This window comes from Neodiprion lecontei, chromosome 3, assembly GCF_021901455.1.
Source record: "Neodiprion lecontei isolate iyNeoLeco1 chromosome 3, iyNeoLeco1.1, whole genome shotgun sequence".
Lineage (NCBI taxonomy): Eukaryota > Metazoa > Arthropoda > Insecta > Hymenoptera > Diprionidae > Neodiprion > Neodiprion lecontei.
Window position 1 is genome coordinate 42,022,585 of NC_060262.1, and position 16,347 is coordinate 42,038,931.

At 42.9% G+C, this 16,347-nt stretch overlaps 1 protein-coding gene across 1 annotated transcript in view; it reads right to left on the bottom strand.

The window, feature by feature from the left end:
• Positions 1-16,347, bottom strand: part of LOC107223139 (myb-like protein X) — a 73,788-nt gene that overhangs the window by 31,671 nt on the left and 25,770 nt on the right. Inside the window, exons 2-3 of the mRNA XM_046734168.1 lie at positions 6,324-6,651; positions 2,208-2,437 (exon numbers count right to left, since the gene is read on the bottom strand). Coding sequence (XP_046590124.1) covers positions 2,208-2,437; positions 6,324-6,651 — 558 coding nt within the window. The remainder of the gene's footprint in view (positions 1-2,207; positions 2,438-6,323; positions 6,652-16,347) is intronic.

Genomic DNA, 16,347 nt, shown 5'->3' on the forward strand with positions numbered 1-16,347 from the left:
GCCGACGCCGTTCGATTTATAATTTTCAACAGGAGCCAGATTCAGAATTATACCGTAATTAAACCTTTTTGCGAATCACGTTAAGCCACATTCTCACTTTCAACTCCGCGTTACGCGCAATCAAGAAGTCACGAAGCGATGTTTACAAGTGATTATGGTCAGAAATTCAACGGCTTCCTGGATTCGCGGGTTCACAGGTCACAGCCATAAGTGGCACCTGCATACCCTTTACGTTACACGGGGGGAAAATCGATTTCTTATGATTCGACGCCCGATCTTACTGCGATTTTTCACTCTCTCGAGATGCCAAATGAAAGGTTCAAGATTGCAATAGACTATTCCGAATCTAACGAAAAAAAATTCTCAAAATTGATATAATTTCAGACCGTCCAAGCTGCCCCGCCCCCCTTAACACAGTCCAGCACAAAGTTTTCAAACTTTAAGTTGGCACGTGATAAATTCAAGAGATATTTGACCTGCAGCACATTAATCGCAGGCTGAACAGCAGCGGAGCTGCTTCGGAGCAACAGACATTCGGCCGAGGCCTCGTGGAAATAGCTCGGCTATGATAGTTATGCAACGCGATCTTGGGATACGGGTCAAACCATTCTCTGGAAACGGATCGCTTCCACGTATGTAATGTACGTTCATATGCAACCGAATAATTTTCCCAGATTACTTTCTGGCACCGCAGCGTTGGACCATATTTATACGGCCTAAGTGTCAGAGATATCGCGTCGACGTTGTCTTCAAAAAAAAGTGTTGAAAAATTTAATCAACCGACATTAATACAAATGTTCTGTAGTTCCCGTATAATTTATCGGTAGTAAGTGATGTATATGATTTAATTGACCTCGATAGTAAGTGATGTTTGATGAAAAGTTTACCGCATTTTTTTCAATAACAAGATATACATTTATTACATTTATTTCACAAAGACAAAGAGCGAAGGGGTTTTTTTTTCAAATATTTATCAATAATGCGAAAATTTTGAGAATGTTGCCGTAATAAAAATTTCCCATTACACAAAACGTGACTTTATGCAAAAGCAAAAGCAGCTGAAATCGGTAGAAAGTTTCACAAAAATTCGTAGCACGTTACCAAGTATTTACAAATGGTCAAAATTAAGGGTGGGATAAAGCTAGTTAGGTCAGATCGTATGCTCGAGTCAGAATACAGGAAATTCCCAGAGGCACGATGTGTGTTGCATGACGTTAAAAGAACGGCTTACATCGTATCTAAGGTGAACGCAAGCGTTGCACGAAGGCTGTATGGAGTTTTTGTTTCACGCATACCGTTTTCAAGTTTTGTTCACGAGAAGCGACAGGCGTGCGAGGAGTTTATTCACACAATATCTCTAAACTGCAGTCTCCAGACGAGCGTAATCTAGATTTATCTTTTTCTTCCTAGCTGCATGGCCACGATACCGCAACCACGGCGGCTTCAGAACGCGGTACGTAAATACAAAGGTGGCTTTATCTCCCGCGGGGCGAAATAGACCCAGTACATGCCCCACAAATTGTTTTAAAATCATTTCAAGATTATTCCATAAGAGAGGGAAGACGCTCAACTCTACCCCCCGGCTTACTTGGTGGTCCGCCGTTTTTCTATATCAAATTACCCCGAGGAATTATAAGTCTGTATTTCAACCAACAGCCTGAGGCTTTTCCAACTCAAAAGCTGAAATTACTCCTCAAGGCTAAAGTTTGAGCATTTCTGTTGAAATTGGATGGAAACAACGTCTGGGATTCATTTAAGAGGGGATTCCATTATTTTCGATAAATTTGTCGCTTTTTCTAATTTTCTAGTAAAGAAACTGTACAACGGGTCAATCCGAAATTTGTCATGCGGATTTATTTGTCTCTTGCACATGCGTGTAAAATAAAATATTGTTGGGTTCTTGTTTCAGGATTAATGGGAAGACTCAAATCGTGCGGAGCGTCAACTGGACGTCATCGTGCGTCGAGGGGAGGTGGGAGGCATATTTTTGGGAAGATATGAATTAAACTTTTGCTGTCAATAGACAAGTGATAAATAATACCAAAATTTCGCATTGATCCGTTGTACAGTTTCGTCACCAGAAAATTAGAAAAGAGGGGGAAAAAAAAATGGGAATCCCCTCCTTAAGCAAAAAGTATTTGCTAGTTTATCTAACATCGATGAGAATACGGGTGGTACGGGTACCTATAAAATGGCAAAAGACTCACGTAGAATGAGAGCTCGATGGTGTCGACGTGTTTTGGCACGCAGGTCGTGTCGGAGGTGCAGCATCCCGTGTCGTCGGCGCATCTGTGAAGCATAGTGCAGTGGGGCCTGTAGGTCTTCGAAGGACTCGGATACACGTCACGCACGGAGACGACCCTTGGACGAGGCAGTCGGCAGGTGCCCTCTTTAGTCATCATTCGAACATGGTCGATGGCCTTCGAGATGTCGGGGTCTGAAACGAAATTATTCAAATCGATAAACTTTCATATTCCCGCAGTGGAACGGAAAAAGAGAGTGAGAGAGAGAGAGAGAGAGAGAGAAATGAATTGAGCATAGATCGCGATCATCCCGCAATGATCGAGACCCGAGGGAAATTGCTTCATCGGTGAGCCCTGATACCTAATCGAGACGGCTCGTAATGGGATTATCGCCGCACGTCCCATCAAGCGTTACTCGTCGTTTGTCTCAACTCGAATGTCCGACGTGACGTACGTCGTTGGACGTTCTACACCGAGGGACATTGCGCTTGGAAATAAAAAGGTGGAAGAGATTTGTCGGCGTTGCGTGTGGACTCTTCAGCGGCCTGCAGTGTCGCCTTGGTGCATTATGCATTTACGCGGCTACCTCTCCTCGGCACAAAAACTACGGTACGGAGTTTCCTGACCATCGCGTCGGATCGTTTGATCGCAGGGAAAGAGCCGAAATATGTGAGGTGCGATGATAACGACGGTTGTAAATCACCGTCGACTGTAACAAAGTAACTTGAATTTTGTTAGAAGACCAGGGGGAAATTATTTTTCATTTTCATTAGATTCCGGGCGCACGACTTTAGTCTTCGACGAGAATCGTAGGTCGAAACCTCGGATCACTTCACACTGCGATCGTTCAACGATGAGGACGTTTGCCGTCTCACAACTTAATTATCTGTATCAACTGTCCAATTCATTCCAGCAGATTATCGAACGGTAGTTCGATGATTATTTCCCTATCAAGAAGGAAAAAATTTATCCAAGTACAGACCATTAACATTTTTTATTTCAACCACGTTTCGATTCGACAGTCTTTCGGTTATTGTAAAAATCGTGCCCCGTAGGATTTAAATATCATCAGAGTGATCATAGTCCGAGTAGTTAATAAAACGAAATTCAATACTGCTGTCTCTAGCTTGCGAGTATATTCAAAGCCCCGCAAGTGTAAGTCCTCAAAGGTGTGAAAAGATCGTAAAAAGGCGATAAAAGAGGTCCAAAGTCTTAAGTATGAGCACACACCAAGATGCGGAATCCTAATAGAAACGCCAGCATTCGTGAAGGAATTTAGTCCGCATGTTTTCGACTCATTGTTGTTGTTGTTTGTTTTTTTCTTTCAGCATATTCACTGCTTTCCCAAAAGAGACTGATCAGCTTCTATAGGTAATATAATTAAAGCGTGGGCGGTTCAAACGAGCGCGAGAAAGTTGGAATGGGATGCTGCGATACCTATACGGGTATGCGGTACCTGCAGTGTACAACTATTTCAGGAACATTTCTCACTGTCTTACGGTGTGATCTTTCAGTTGCCACGTCACGATGCAGGCACACGCACTCCGATAGCGTGGGCGTCATGTTACTGCATTCTCGCGAGAAGATGTCGCTTCGATGTGCATGTTGGTACCTACATCGTCGAAACAACTCCGGTACCGCGAAATTATCTTCTTCCCTGAGTCGCTGCACCTGCTTCACATGAGAATTCCCGGACGGTGACCTGCGACGAGATCAGCAGTGAAAGAAAACATTCGCGTTCATTTTGCTCGGGATTACCGGATTCTTTCTGGCGCCATTTTCTCTATCGGGGACTAGACACGTCTGTCAAAGTGAAAGCTTTCAAATCGTTTCTCATTTCTATTTCCGTCTGTCGACACACTTGCGTAGTTTGGACCGACAAACTGTTCGGCCCTTCAAATTCTTACCTCAAACAAATCTCTTGGGTTTTATAATATCGGTGTGTACAAGTGACACCGAAAGTGCGACACGTAAAGCGTTGCTCGATAATCAACGCTTATACTTTCACAAAGATTGTCTGGAAGTGTCGAAATAATATTTTGATACCACGTCTTTCTCTGGACGAAATACATAATCTCGAATGCTGGTAAAAATCCTTAGTTAAAAGTTCGATTCTGGGATTACTATTGAAGGGGTGAATCGAGTTCGAGTATTTTGCCTTATTTCACCACATTTCGACAATTTTTTCTGCGCTCCTGATGCAGATTATGTCACTGTGATATACGATTGAACAAAAGCGAGATGCCGATGAGCATACAGAAAGTAAGTATCAACGGGCGAATGGCTAAAGTCCCGTCGAACGATCGTTACGTAAAATCGTGAGGTTGTCATCGAAGGCAGAGTGTCGCCTGGTGAACGGAATTGCACAATATGCTGCTCATCCTCGGAACGTGATTTAGGACGAAAATATTTTCGCTCATTTCGCCTTGTTCGCCAGAGTTCAAACATTATTGTTGTATACGAAATGTAGAAGAATATTATCCAGATACCTACAATAAAAACCATCGTTTGTTTCGGATATCGAATGACGTCCCTGTAATCATTGGGGCATTAATCATCCCGGTCAATCAGTCAGGAACTTCAAAAAACTTATCTCCGAACCCCGTAGCGACGGATGGAAAGACGCACTAAAAGTCTTTCAACACCTTGATCTTCCCATTGCCGTGGTAGTCGATGGTAGTTTACGTTAGTCGCTTTCCTTTTGCAGGCCGCTCACTGCGCGGTTGTCTGAACTAGTGTAAACTCCAGAGTAAAGCGATCCTCTTATGTACGTATTTTTATTCACCTACAGTTCATCCTCCCATAAAACTCGATCATTCGCCGAATGCCTGGGAGCGAGGGTTCCTCTTAAGATCTAAAAGTACTTTCAGCGTCTCGAGAAGCAGCCAGAGAAGTATGTAAGAGCCTTCCACTCGACGTATCCGTGTGGTGGATTATATTATACACAAGGGAGTTGAAGTTACAGTTTGCAGCCGAACGCTTTTGACCTCTGATAATCGCGAATTGTGTAAACAGCTGTAGCAGCTCGTGGCAAATAAATGAGAAACGATATCGGAGGGAATCGAAAGAGAGAATTATAAATAAGCGAGGAAACGTTGGGGAATGAAATATGCTGTAATATAATAGCCTCGTTGTCCGGTGTTTTGATAGCCTCGCATCATTGTCTCGAACTAACATGTTCCGTGAAAAAAGATGGTGTAAGAAGCTGACCTTTCACACCAGAGCGGCGTGACATCAGCTTTTTCTTTGCCACTGCCTTTAGCCTGTAACCTACATTATTTATCTCTGTATCTTTTTCTATCTCAACAATTAGAGAAAGAGAGAAAGAAGAGGCGAAGAGACTACGACAATTACAGGAAACGGTGATCAACTCTGAACGATGCGAACCTTTTAACCTGTGGCTAATTAAGGGGACTTTTATGGGCAAGAAATCGATTTTCGGTTTCTTGCATTTTTTTTTTTTACACTTTCATCCCTCCTCTGAATGGATCCGTATCGATTTTGGCCCTAAAAAAATATTTCGGGGTCGAAAACCTTCAATTTGTATGAGTCTTCATACAGCAACTCTTTGAGAATTTCAAGTTCGAATGTATTGTTCTTCACTTTTGATTTTTCAAACTAACGCGCAAGGTTTCCGCCACACTCTTCGACCGATTCACCTTAAATTTTTGCAAATTGTTTTTTTTTCTCGTATTCTTCACACATTGTCATAAGATTTCGTTCAAATTCTTACTTGGGTGCGAGTTATCCTAAATTTAATGTTGAAAAACGTCTCATTTTTTGTCACTGTTTTTAAAAGTGATGTTTCTTTCCAAACGAAGCTATTGAAAATATTCTACGACGTAATTTGCGAGCATTTGCAATTAGATTGTGCCAGAAACATCTGTATGCTATGCTCCAAATATTAAGTACAAAGAAACCTTACGCGCAATAATTTTTCACCTCTAATAAATTTCTAAGCTTTTCTCGCATAAGAAACAATTGACCGAAATACCCAGGAATTTCGTGAAATTCCTTTAAATGCCCGCTCAACGGCTGCACCGGCTGCCGCTGTTCATAATTGTCATATACCATACTCACTGCTGAGTCTGTTCGGCGTCCGTCGACTCTCGATGACAGCTTTCCTCGAGCCCAGGGTGTCCCACTTGTACGCACTGTAGTTGCTCATTGGCGGGTACTCGGTCGAGGTGGTCTGGATGTTCGTCAATCCACTTGACCGAACCCGAGCGTCGAATAATTTCGACTGGCGATGATCAAAGGGACGTGTATACACGGGTGGCGGACTCGGTGTCGTGGTTGTCGTCGTGGTTGTCGTCGTAGTCGTCGTTGGAGGCAGAGTTGAGGTGGTGGTCGAAGGTGGTAGCGTTGGCCTTTCGGCTTCATCCTCGATTTCCTCATCAGCGTAATCCTGCAACGTCAAGTAGAAGAGAGCGGGGGGTCACACGTTATTCAGCATTTGGTGGAAAAAAGTCGTCAAAGAAAGAAAGAAAGAAAAAAAGCAAAGGAAAAATTATGCACATACAAATGGATAAAAACGTCAGCGACAACGACTATTATAAGCTGACCATCAATCATCACCCCGCAGCCTCTAGGCATAATTGGGACGCATTGTGGCTAACAGGATACCGCGATGCGGAGTTTCATTCATATTCCTTCTATCCTTCATTCCCTCCTCCACGATTACATCTCGGCCTTCAGGTACACGCGTGCCTATACCCATGCATAGACGTACAGCCACAGACAAACAGCTTCACCGCTTGACCGACGTCGTCAGGTACATTTGCTGGTTAGGTACACCGGTAATAAGTTTCTTTAACTGGCCTGTCGGGGCGTGTCGAAATAAATTGGAAACAACGCAAACGGTGCTTGATGCTTGTTAGTTTTGCTGCTTGTTACCCTGCGTCGAGAACGCAAAAATTGAAGTCACGTAATTGTTCCCAAATTCGAATGAAACATGACACCAAACTGGTCTGGCCGGGAATTTCTGTGCTCAAATCGTGGTCGTGTTTTGCTCCAGAGGTGAATCGACGCCTGCTTATTCCTGGATGTTATGCAAGAGTGGACGCCTGGCGTCCGTTCCATGCAGAAACGTGCAATTCATTGGTTTGCAAAAGTATCGCCAACAAGGAAAGTCTCGTCGTGGGTATGTCTACACGTCATCTCAGAGGTCGTCAACAGGTCGTTCACCAAATTCAACGTGAACGTAGCTCTTATACTGTTCGACCGAGACGTGACCAAACAGTTAAAAACCTTCGTTATAACTACACAGAATTTCGACTGCACGATGATGGCTAGCTTATGGCACAGAACGTTGGTAATAGTTGTTACTTTATGCGTACGGTGAGAGCTGTAATATCTACGTGTTCGGAGTCTCAGTAATTAACCGATGTACATGATGAATCGTGCGGCGATTACTGAACGAGTCATATTTTGAAGCTAACAAAAATAGGTTGTATATACGCAGGAATTGGTAGCCCAGATTTTCGACTAGTTAAAACTAACTAATTATAATTTTTCAAAATTGTATAGCTTGCGTTGATCATGCAAATGTTGCCATAAATCGATCCGTCAACGCTTGTGAATGTGCCGCACATAGAATCTTCATAACCGTTCGTTTCATTGGACAGTTATATTGGCTCGATGATTGAAACTTGACCGTCATGCTTGTAACAGTTATTGTATACGTATACGAAATTTTTATAACTCGCTACTGATTTTGGTAGTTTTATATTTAAAGTAAATCAACTGCTGGCTCCAGGTTAAATCCTCCCGAAGCTTGAAAAGAAGGATCAAGGCGATTCAATACATCTCCGTACGGATGTATTAATGCAATGCAAGATAAGTTGGATGCAGTACAGCGATGCATAGAATGTAGACACATGCCAGCAAAGCCTGTGCAATGCAACGTCCTTATACCTATAAAGCTACAAATGTTGAGATGTCGGAAGACTCGCGGCGAAGCTTTAACGCGCCAAATTTAGCCGACGGATCTAATCCTACTCACGGCTGGTTAATTACTTCCCCGACAAAAATGGATCCTCATCGGAATCGCGCACCACGCACTCCGACTACTCATAAGAAACAAGACAAACGATACTGAAAGTTGCGAGTGATTACCGGTTTCAATCATGCGTCGAGCGTGTAAACGAGATGTCCGATTGAAGGAAGATTGGTACATTTACTTGGATTGCGAAATGATATGTATGTTTCATTTTTATCAGGCTGAAGTTTGTAACGTTATTTCAATGCTGCATCTTTGAACTTGAAATTTAGTAAACCATTAATGCAGCATCAACAAACTCAAATTTTGTAAATTCAACTTCGTCTTCAGGTATTTTAAGGGTGCACAACAGTGATTTTTGTTTCAACGTTTAGATACATTAACGTTACTAACTTCACCCTCGTTAAATTTCGCATTAGGATCGAGCCGCGATGCGTCGTTGAATTGCATACACTGCTTACTGTATATATATATATATATCGCTACAAAACTATTTAATCTTTATTTGCACGACTCGAGCTTCCAAAGCCGTGCGCTTCTCCTCGGAGGCAGACTGCGTCTGAGCCTTTGATACGCCGCTAATATAAACAATCCGGCCTGTAGGTACCCAACGGAGAACGAATGAAGGGAAGATATGTTGCGAGCCAGAGAGAGGGGACGTAGAAGAGACGGAGGAGATTATCAAGGAAAGATCACCGAAGACAATTAGTCAAGTGATAATCGGTTCGACCTTGCTTTCCAATTCGTACTACACCATATTTTTTTTTCGACAAATAACGGACTGACGGTGTATCTTATACGAATTTCTTCTAACGATTATATTACTCGTACACAGAGGATGTTACATATTCATATTGTATTACTCCACGACGTACGCAGCTCTACAAGTAATGTTTCGGTCTACCGCACTCTCGGATTTAGCCCCGAAGCGGAGGAGGACGCATATTAGCGAGAGCTTTCCGGAGCTGTCCTGTTATTAAATTTAACCGATATACGTTGCTCAACCAAAGTGGACCACCCAAAGCCGGCAGCGAGTTGGCCAACCGCTACGTAAATCTTCAACAACCGCACGCACTTCCTCACCGAGCGATTAATGTAAATTTCATTGCCAGTTTTGGGCGATTTGTGGAACGAAAACTGGCCAAGTAAAATATTGTCAACTCTATCAAATGTTCGACCGTAGCATAATACCAGTATCTAAGTTAGGGACGACGTTGTTTCTGTGAAACTTTTCATCTATGATAATTCAGATGTTCTTTACAGCAGTTTCATCACGATCCAGCCGTATGTTACAGGAACTTCTTACTGGAAAACAAAATCTCCCATTTGAATGCGTGACGTAGAGTCATTTGAGGTCGTCTAAATTCTTGTACAGTCACTCGGAGGTGCGATCATGCGAAGTCGCTTTTATACTCTTTAGAGTCGTGTAAAGTGGCTTCAAGTCATTCGAATTCATGTAAAGCCTGACGCGAACGGAGGGAGCTTAAATCAATCCGTCTCATGTGAATCAAGGACGGAAATACAAGAAAGTGAAAGAATCGGTCCTGATTCCCCATCAGTAGCTACATTCCTTCTCATGTAACATGTGGTAGTTTTGCATCGCGAGTGCAATAATTCCGGAGACAAGAAGCCCGAGCTTTCGCCGAAAGACTTGAAAGTGAAATATCGTCAGGCTCGAGGGGAGATCTATGCTTTACGATCAATAACTTCGAGCCATGTGCAGCTCTTGTCTCCTTTCATTGTTGGCTAATCGCGTCTTTTACACTGTAGTCTCGGGGTAGGCAGCTGCCTTTGCTGCTTTGCAATACCTGGGCGTCGATGTGTATACGTGGGGAATATTTTTGCTCCAGTTTGTGAGGTCGTTAAATTAACACACCTTCACGCTGATCAGATATACACAACTGGCGGTAGGAACAGACGTGTATATCTTCTAGCTAACAATAAGACCTTGTCCACGTCCAGCGGTTCGGCCGATCGTGGATCCAGGATAGCCCTCGCCGAGGCTTTATTATACTGCACCCACCCACGACGTGTATACCGGGAACTGGATATACGTATAGGTATTCCTACGTCGCATAAGCCATGGAGTATACGCTGTTGGAAATAATTAGTTTACCGTAAAAATTACAAGGTGGTATCACCATTTTTCTGCTCAACTTGGTGAGAACGGCCGAGTATCGAACGAGTAATCAAATTGTAAATCGCGTATTCTTCTCTCCCGAGTAATGGAATCGTTTCGAACTTGGGAAACGGTATAGTTTGAAATTAATCTTGTCCGGTTATTAAAAAAATTATGTAAAATTGATTCTCATTCGATTTGTGTTTTTGAAATACGCTACGGCATAGCTGAATCACGTATTTTTTGTATTTTTGCATCAATTTCCTGAACTCAGCGACCATGCAAACGTGTTGTAAAGGTTTGACACGATTTCATGGCTGAGGAGAAGAAGAAATTGTAAAATACAATTTGCTGAATTTATCGGTCAAACTCGAAAGTCCGATATCCTCTTGACAAGCTTCTTCACGTTTCATGGATTCTTGGAAATTTCAATTACATGTTATGTAACATAATAAATATATAAAATTGCATCACTACGGGTAGCCAGTAGTGTTCTTTTTTCTTCGTTTTCCGATTCGATTGAAACAGTGCAGTTAATGCAGTGAAAGTGAACGATTCCGACACCACCATGCAGCGCCAGCCGTGAGCCGCAATTCCATCGACGCCGCGTAAAAGAAAGAAGAATAAAAAGGATTCACCGTAACGCCGAGTTCATGCTGACGATAATCTTTTTCTCAGCAATTTAAGAAATCGGTGCTGTTTTTCATAAATCGCCAAGATTCTGCGCTGAGGAATAAAAGAATTGAAAATCGTGTCCACACGGAGATTACAAAACATGTTGTCGGCCGTTGGGACAGGGACGATCGTTACGATGGTCGTTGTTGTACTGCAAGATGCGTTGTCGAATCGTCTGAGAATCGCGACACGTCTGCCGACGCTGCGGCATGGTGACGTCATCGAGGTAATTGGCTACAGAGTTATGCAAAAAGATGGGTTTGTCTGCTGCACCGAAGGCAAATGCCCCTCGGGGCGAAATGCGCGTTGGCAGAAAAACAATGCCTCCGCATCATGAACGCCTGCAATCTGCAAGCCTTAAGAACGAACGCAGAAAGTTGTTCGTTGGATCGAGCCAAAATCAATCAGTGAATAATCATCTCGGTAAACATTGTTTTCCTTATGATTGTTCTATTGTTTTCTGGAAAGTATACTAATTAGAATAATCGAACATACACGATTACGAGGAACGTTTTTTCATCCTACCTACCTATTGTAATTTGGGATAAAAATTCGAGTCCCACTGCAAGTTGTAGATTACATACGCCGCGTAGGTATGTAAGGAGTTAGATCCACAAACAGGGGTTAAGTATTTTAGTTTATTTTACTTCAAGCATTACCGAAAACAGTTTACAGAACTCGATATTGGATTGCAGGATTGGGGTCCCGAGTATTCGACGGAGTGTAAGGATAAAGAATACCGGGGTAAACAGACAGTGATAAACGATCGAAACGAAACGAGAAATGTTTTTTTACATTTCGTACTGAGCTTTTTCTTCAACTTTGGAAGCAGACGCTTCGAAATGTCATGTCAGGTTATACAAACCGACATTCTCCGGCGCATGTACTCGATGAATGAGTTTTTAAAATCTATTAATAGTGAATTACGGGTGAACGGAATGGCATTCAAGGCTCGTCTAACCTTTTTCAAATCGGCTCTGCTGCAGTCACGTCCGCATCGCGTCTAACTATATCCAACAATCCGCCTATCTATCTATGTTTTCATCTAACTATTCATCTATCTACGTTTACCTGCCTACATGCTTCGTGAACGTCAAACTATATCCACCTATCCATCCATCCATCTATATATTTATCTATCCATCAATCTCTCTATCTATGTTTCCATCTGACTATTCGTCTATCTATGTTTATCTACCTATATGCTGCGTGAACGTCGAAGTACGTCTACTTACCTACCTATCAATCTATCTATCTATGTATCTCTGTATCTGTGTACCTATCTTCCCATAAATTCATCTGTTCATCCATCTCTTCATTCGTTTTTCCATCTAACTATTCGTCTACCTGTTCGTGAACGTCACAGGCGATAGGTATGCATAACGCAGCGCGTCGCGTCCGCTCTACCGGCATAGCGCACGGACAACGCGCATTGCGCGACTCATACCCAATTGAATGGCTCGAGGTACTTTTCTTGGAACCGACTACCGCGCTGCCAGGCTGTCTGCTGGTGGTTCTGCGCGTCTCAGCGTGCGCGGCGATTGGGTTTATTGCTTTTATTCTTCATTTCCCAGCTCCGTGTTTTACTTTTTTTTTCCACGTCTTTCTGCGAGCCAACTTTTTCCAAGAATTACTTTGCGCAACGGCCGCGAATATGTCTCATTTCTACACGTACCAGCAGGGAATGCGTTGCGATTCAGGCCTCGGGCCCCACCCCTTGAAAAAAGGAAATTCAACTGCCGTGAACGCTTGGAGGTAGATTGATTAGAAAATCTTGGTCAACGCTTTTCTGGAGAGCGTCCAATTCAATTATCATCACAATATCATGATATGGCAGTAATTAGCAACATGAAATACTTTAATCAGACCAGATTCGATGGTGACCAATGCAACCTATTCATCGTCGTTTTTCTGTCACAACTCTCTTGACTCATATGCTTATACTTTCAGAGGTTTCGAAATGTTTGTTGCGTCACACAGCTTCTGTCAATTCGACTGTTGGAATTTGTTATGGATACTAATGGATACCCCGCCAGAAAAGACATCCGTTGGTGTTATCAACAAACTGATTCTATTTATTTGTTCAATTTCGCCGATAAGATTGCTTTCGACATATTTATATAAGGGAAGATGCATTTTTTCAGCTCATCGTCACTTTGGAACATCACGTTCAAAATGTTTTTTTTTTGTTCAATTTCATTAAAACTATTTGCAATATTTACATCCTCCAGATGTTTTTGTGCTTCAGAAGAAACATTTATTTCAGACTTAACATTCCCCCTTCGTCAGAGCACGTGAACACATGCATAAATGCTGAATCCTCGAGCAAGCGAATTTCATTTTCGTACCAAGTATTCCATTTTCGCGAATTCATACGAAACTGTCTCAAAGATGAAGATGTAGATTGAATTAATATGCGAATTGAGTGTAAAAGCTATTCGGGACACATAAATTAATGCAAAGGGAGATGATTATCTTGTGCTCAAATTCGGTTGAAATTCTGTCCTCTCAGTTAATTAAGGGAGGGAGCTTGCACGGTTTAAATTCATACTTATTTTTAGGACTTTTCCTTTGAAGCGAGTGAAAATATTTGGAGCATTTTGAGTTTGAGGGCTTTGTTATTTATAGTTTCAAGAATATTTGTGACTTTTTTCATTGAAATTGATAACAAAATTGCGGCATATAGCATAGAAGTAGCGAACGATCACGTATTCAATCCGTTGGCGCAAATTCCTCGGTCAATATTTATCCGGTCGACTTGAAACTTTGACACAATCTTTAAAACCTTTTTATCAATCCGAGCTCGTGGCTATATTTTCGAATTTCAATCCCTACATTGTTTCATAAACATTTCTTTAACAATTTTTTGTTCGTAATCCTACATATTTTAAATATTCCGCGAATGCAAGAGGTTGTTAATCACCACTGTAGTGAGGAATTCACCCATCATTTACTTGTCACCACGAACGAGCAGCAGCTGAGGCGTTATACGTACAGTTCCTCGAGTAGTGAATCACGACAAAACTGAACGCGGTCGCGTCTCGTAAAACCATCCCAAACTACAACCGTTAGTCACTAGAAATTTCCACGTAGCCCTTTAGAGCTGGGCCACCCGGGTGAGCGATACAGGTCGAGAATTTCAAATCAGCTGCATCCTGCATCGCCAACGAGCAACAAGACGACAGCACGCTGTTAACCCGCTCCGCATTGGTCAAGAGTCGCGGCATTCGACCCGGGCAATTTTTGTCGCGAGGTTTCCCCCGCAGCTATATTATGGCTCCTCAATCGCCGGACATCGTCATCGCCGGCAGCTGCAGACCTTTGTCGTTAGTTTGGTGGACAGCGCGACGCTTCTCCAGACCGCGCCATTTTCCCAGCACCAGAAACTTTCTTTCATCTCTCGGCTGGGCTCATTTGGACTCCAGCCAGTCCGCGATAACTGTCCTGCCTGCCTGGCCGTTATTTTAACCACGTGTTAAAAATACATGCTGCATCCAGACTCGGTCCCTAACCCAGCACCCCGACCGTTTCACGATCGAACCTTCGATCACCCTCGCATGGCCAGCCGGTAGAGGAGCATAAAAGAGGTCAAACGGTGTTCTTTGCACGTTGGCTGAAGAAGAGATGAGCCAAAGTGAATGTGAAGCTACTTCGTACTTCGTCAAATAAGCACGTGTAAGAGACTTTGAAGAGGCACTGGAGCTACGCTCGAGAGATTTCATCAATCAGACAGTAGAAGTTAGGAGAAGGGCCGCAGCTGGAGAATCCTATTTCTATCCGAAGGGCGGTTCACTGAACGTACCCACCTACTGTATTCGTATTTGTTGTTATAATGCAATGAATTTCCAGCCGTTTGTTTACCGGTTGGAGACTTTTCTCCAAGGAGCGCCATGACATTCACCTCAACACGTATCTCTCACTCTCTTCGCCGCTGCGAATAGACGGCGACATCATCCGGATGACGATGCCGCACATTGCAGCTTGGCTGAATTGATACTCCAGGCACAATCGACGATCACCGTATCCATGAAATCGCAACACACTTCACAATTGGCGCAAAAACATCGCGTCGAGTATTTTCGGATTAAAGAAATCTACGATAAAAGAATCCATAAAATCGTGGATACTCGAGTTATAATACAAGCCTAATGCACCGTGTGCTTAAGTCTTCAGTGACAATTGCAATAAGAATTGAGATGAATACGAGTTTAAATTTGTACGAACAGTATGAAAGAACACTTGAGGCTCTTGTGGACTCGTGGTGAAAAATGAATTCTCGACTTTCGATCAGATATTATAAGACCGGTGAGAGTAGCAACGGACATTTAACACATTTAACACACCGCTGAAGGTGTTCCACTCGCAATGCAACCGCGACGAGAACGCTTACTGTTGGTCCACTGTTGTTGGTTTCAGTTGTCTATTGAGAAAAGATAAGAATCAATGATCATTGAGAGCCTAGGTGTCGCTATCCTGGCTGGAGAAAGAGAGCGAGAGGCAAACTGCTACCGACTTTTGCCTTCACCGTGCGCGTGAATCAAGATATCGGAACCATTGAATTGACTAGCCTGCCGCTGTGCAGCGCACAGAGACTCGGGGTGTGCAGAATTTATTTCATATCGCAGGACTGGATCGTGATTTAAGGCTAGTGCTCATGGCGCACCTGGCGCTCGTTGGACCGCTGAATCGATCTATGCCCCGATAAGCCTTCCGGGGAAACACTTTATTTTTCTTCTTTTATTTTTCTGAACGTCCGATTCTCCCGGCTCTCGGCAAGATCCGTTCCAACTTTCATCGCGCTTCATTCTACCTATGCAGTTTCGACAGTGCTGTTACGGGTACACCTGTACCTATACATGTGTAAACGTGAACTATGGAATAGCGAAGGTAACTTTCATTCGATGGTACCCCCTGAAGGCATTGGCAAACATGAAAATTCGTAAACATGTGTACTTAATATTGAGCTAAGATTATTTGTTATCACCAGACCTTGAAAATGGCAGTGGGTAGATACGTGAAAGCGTTTCTTTTCCTCGAGGAGGTCGTAAACCGACTTGAATATTGCTAGCGAATTGTTCTACGTAAATAATACTTACAGATGCGCGGAACTGAGACGTAAAAGTAATGCGAAATATTTTCACACGTTTTCGATTCAAATTTCATATGATGTGGAAAAAAGTGTTTGTTTCAATGAAACGAAGTAAAAGAGTTACGATTTTGACGGACAAAATGTTTAATTTTGGTGAATTTGCCTTTTTGCCTCGTCGACGTTGCGATAAATTACACAGCGATCGAGGAATCCGTTCCCG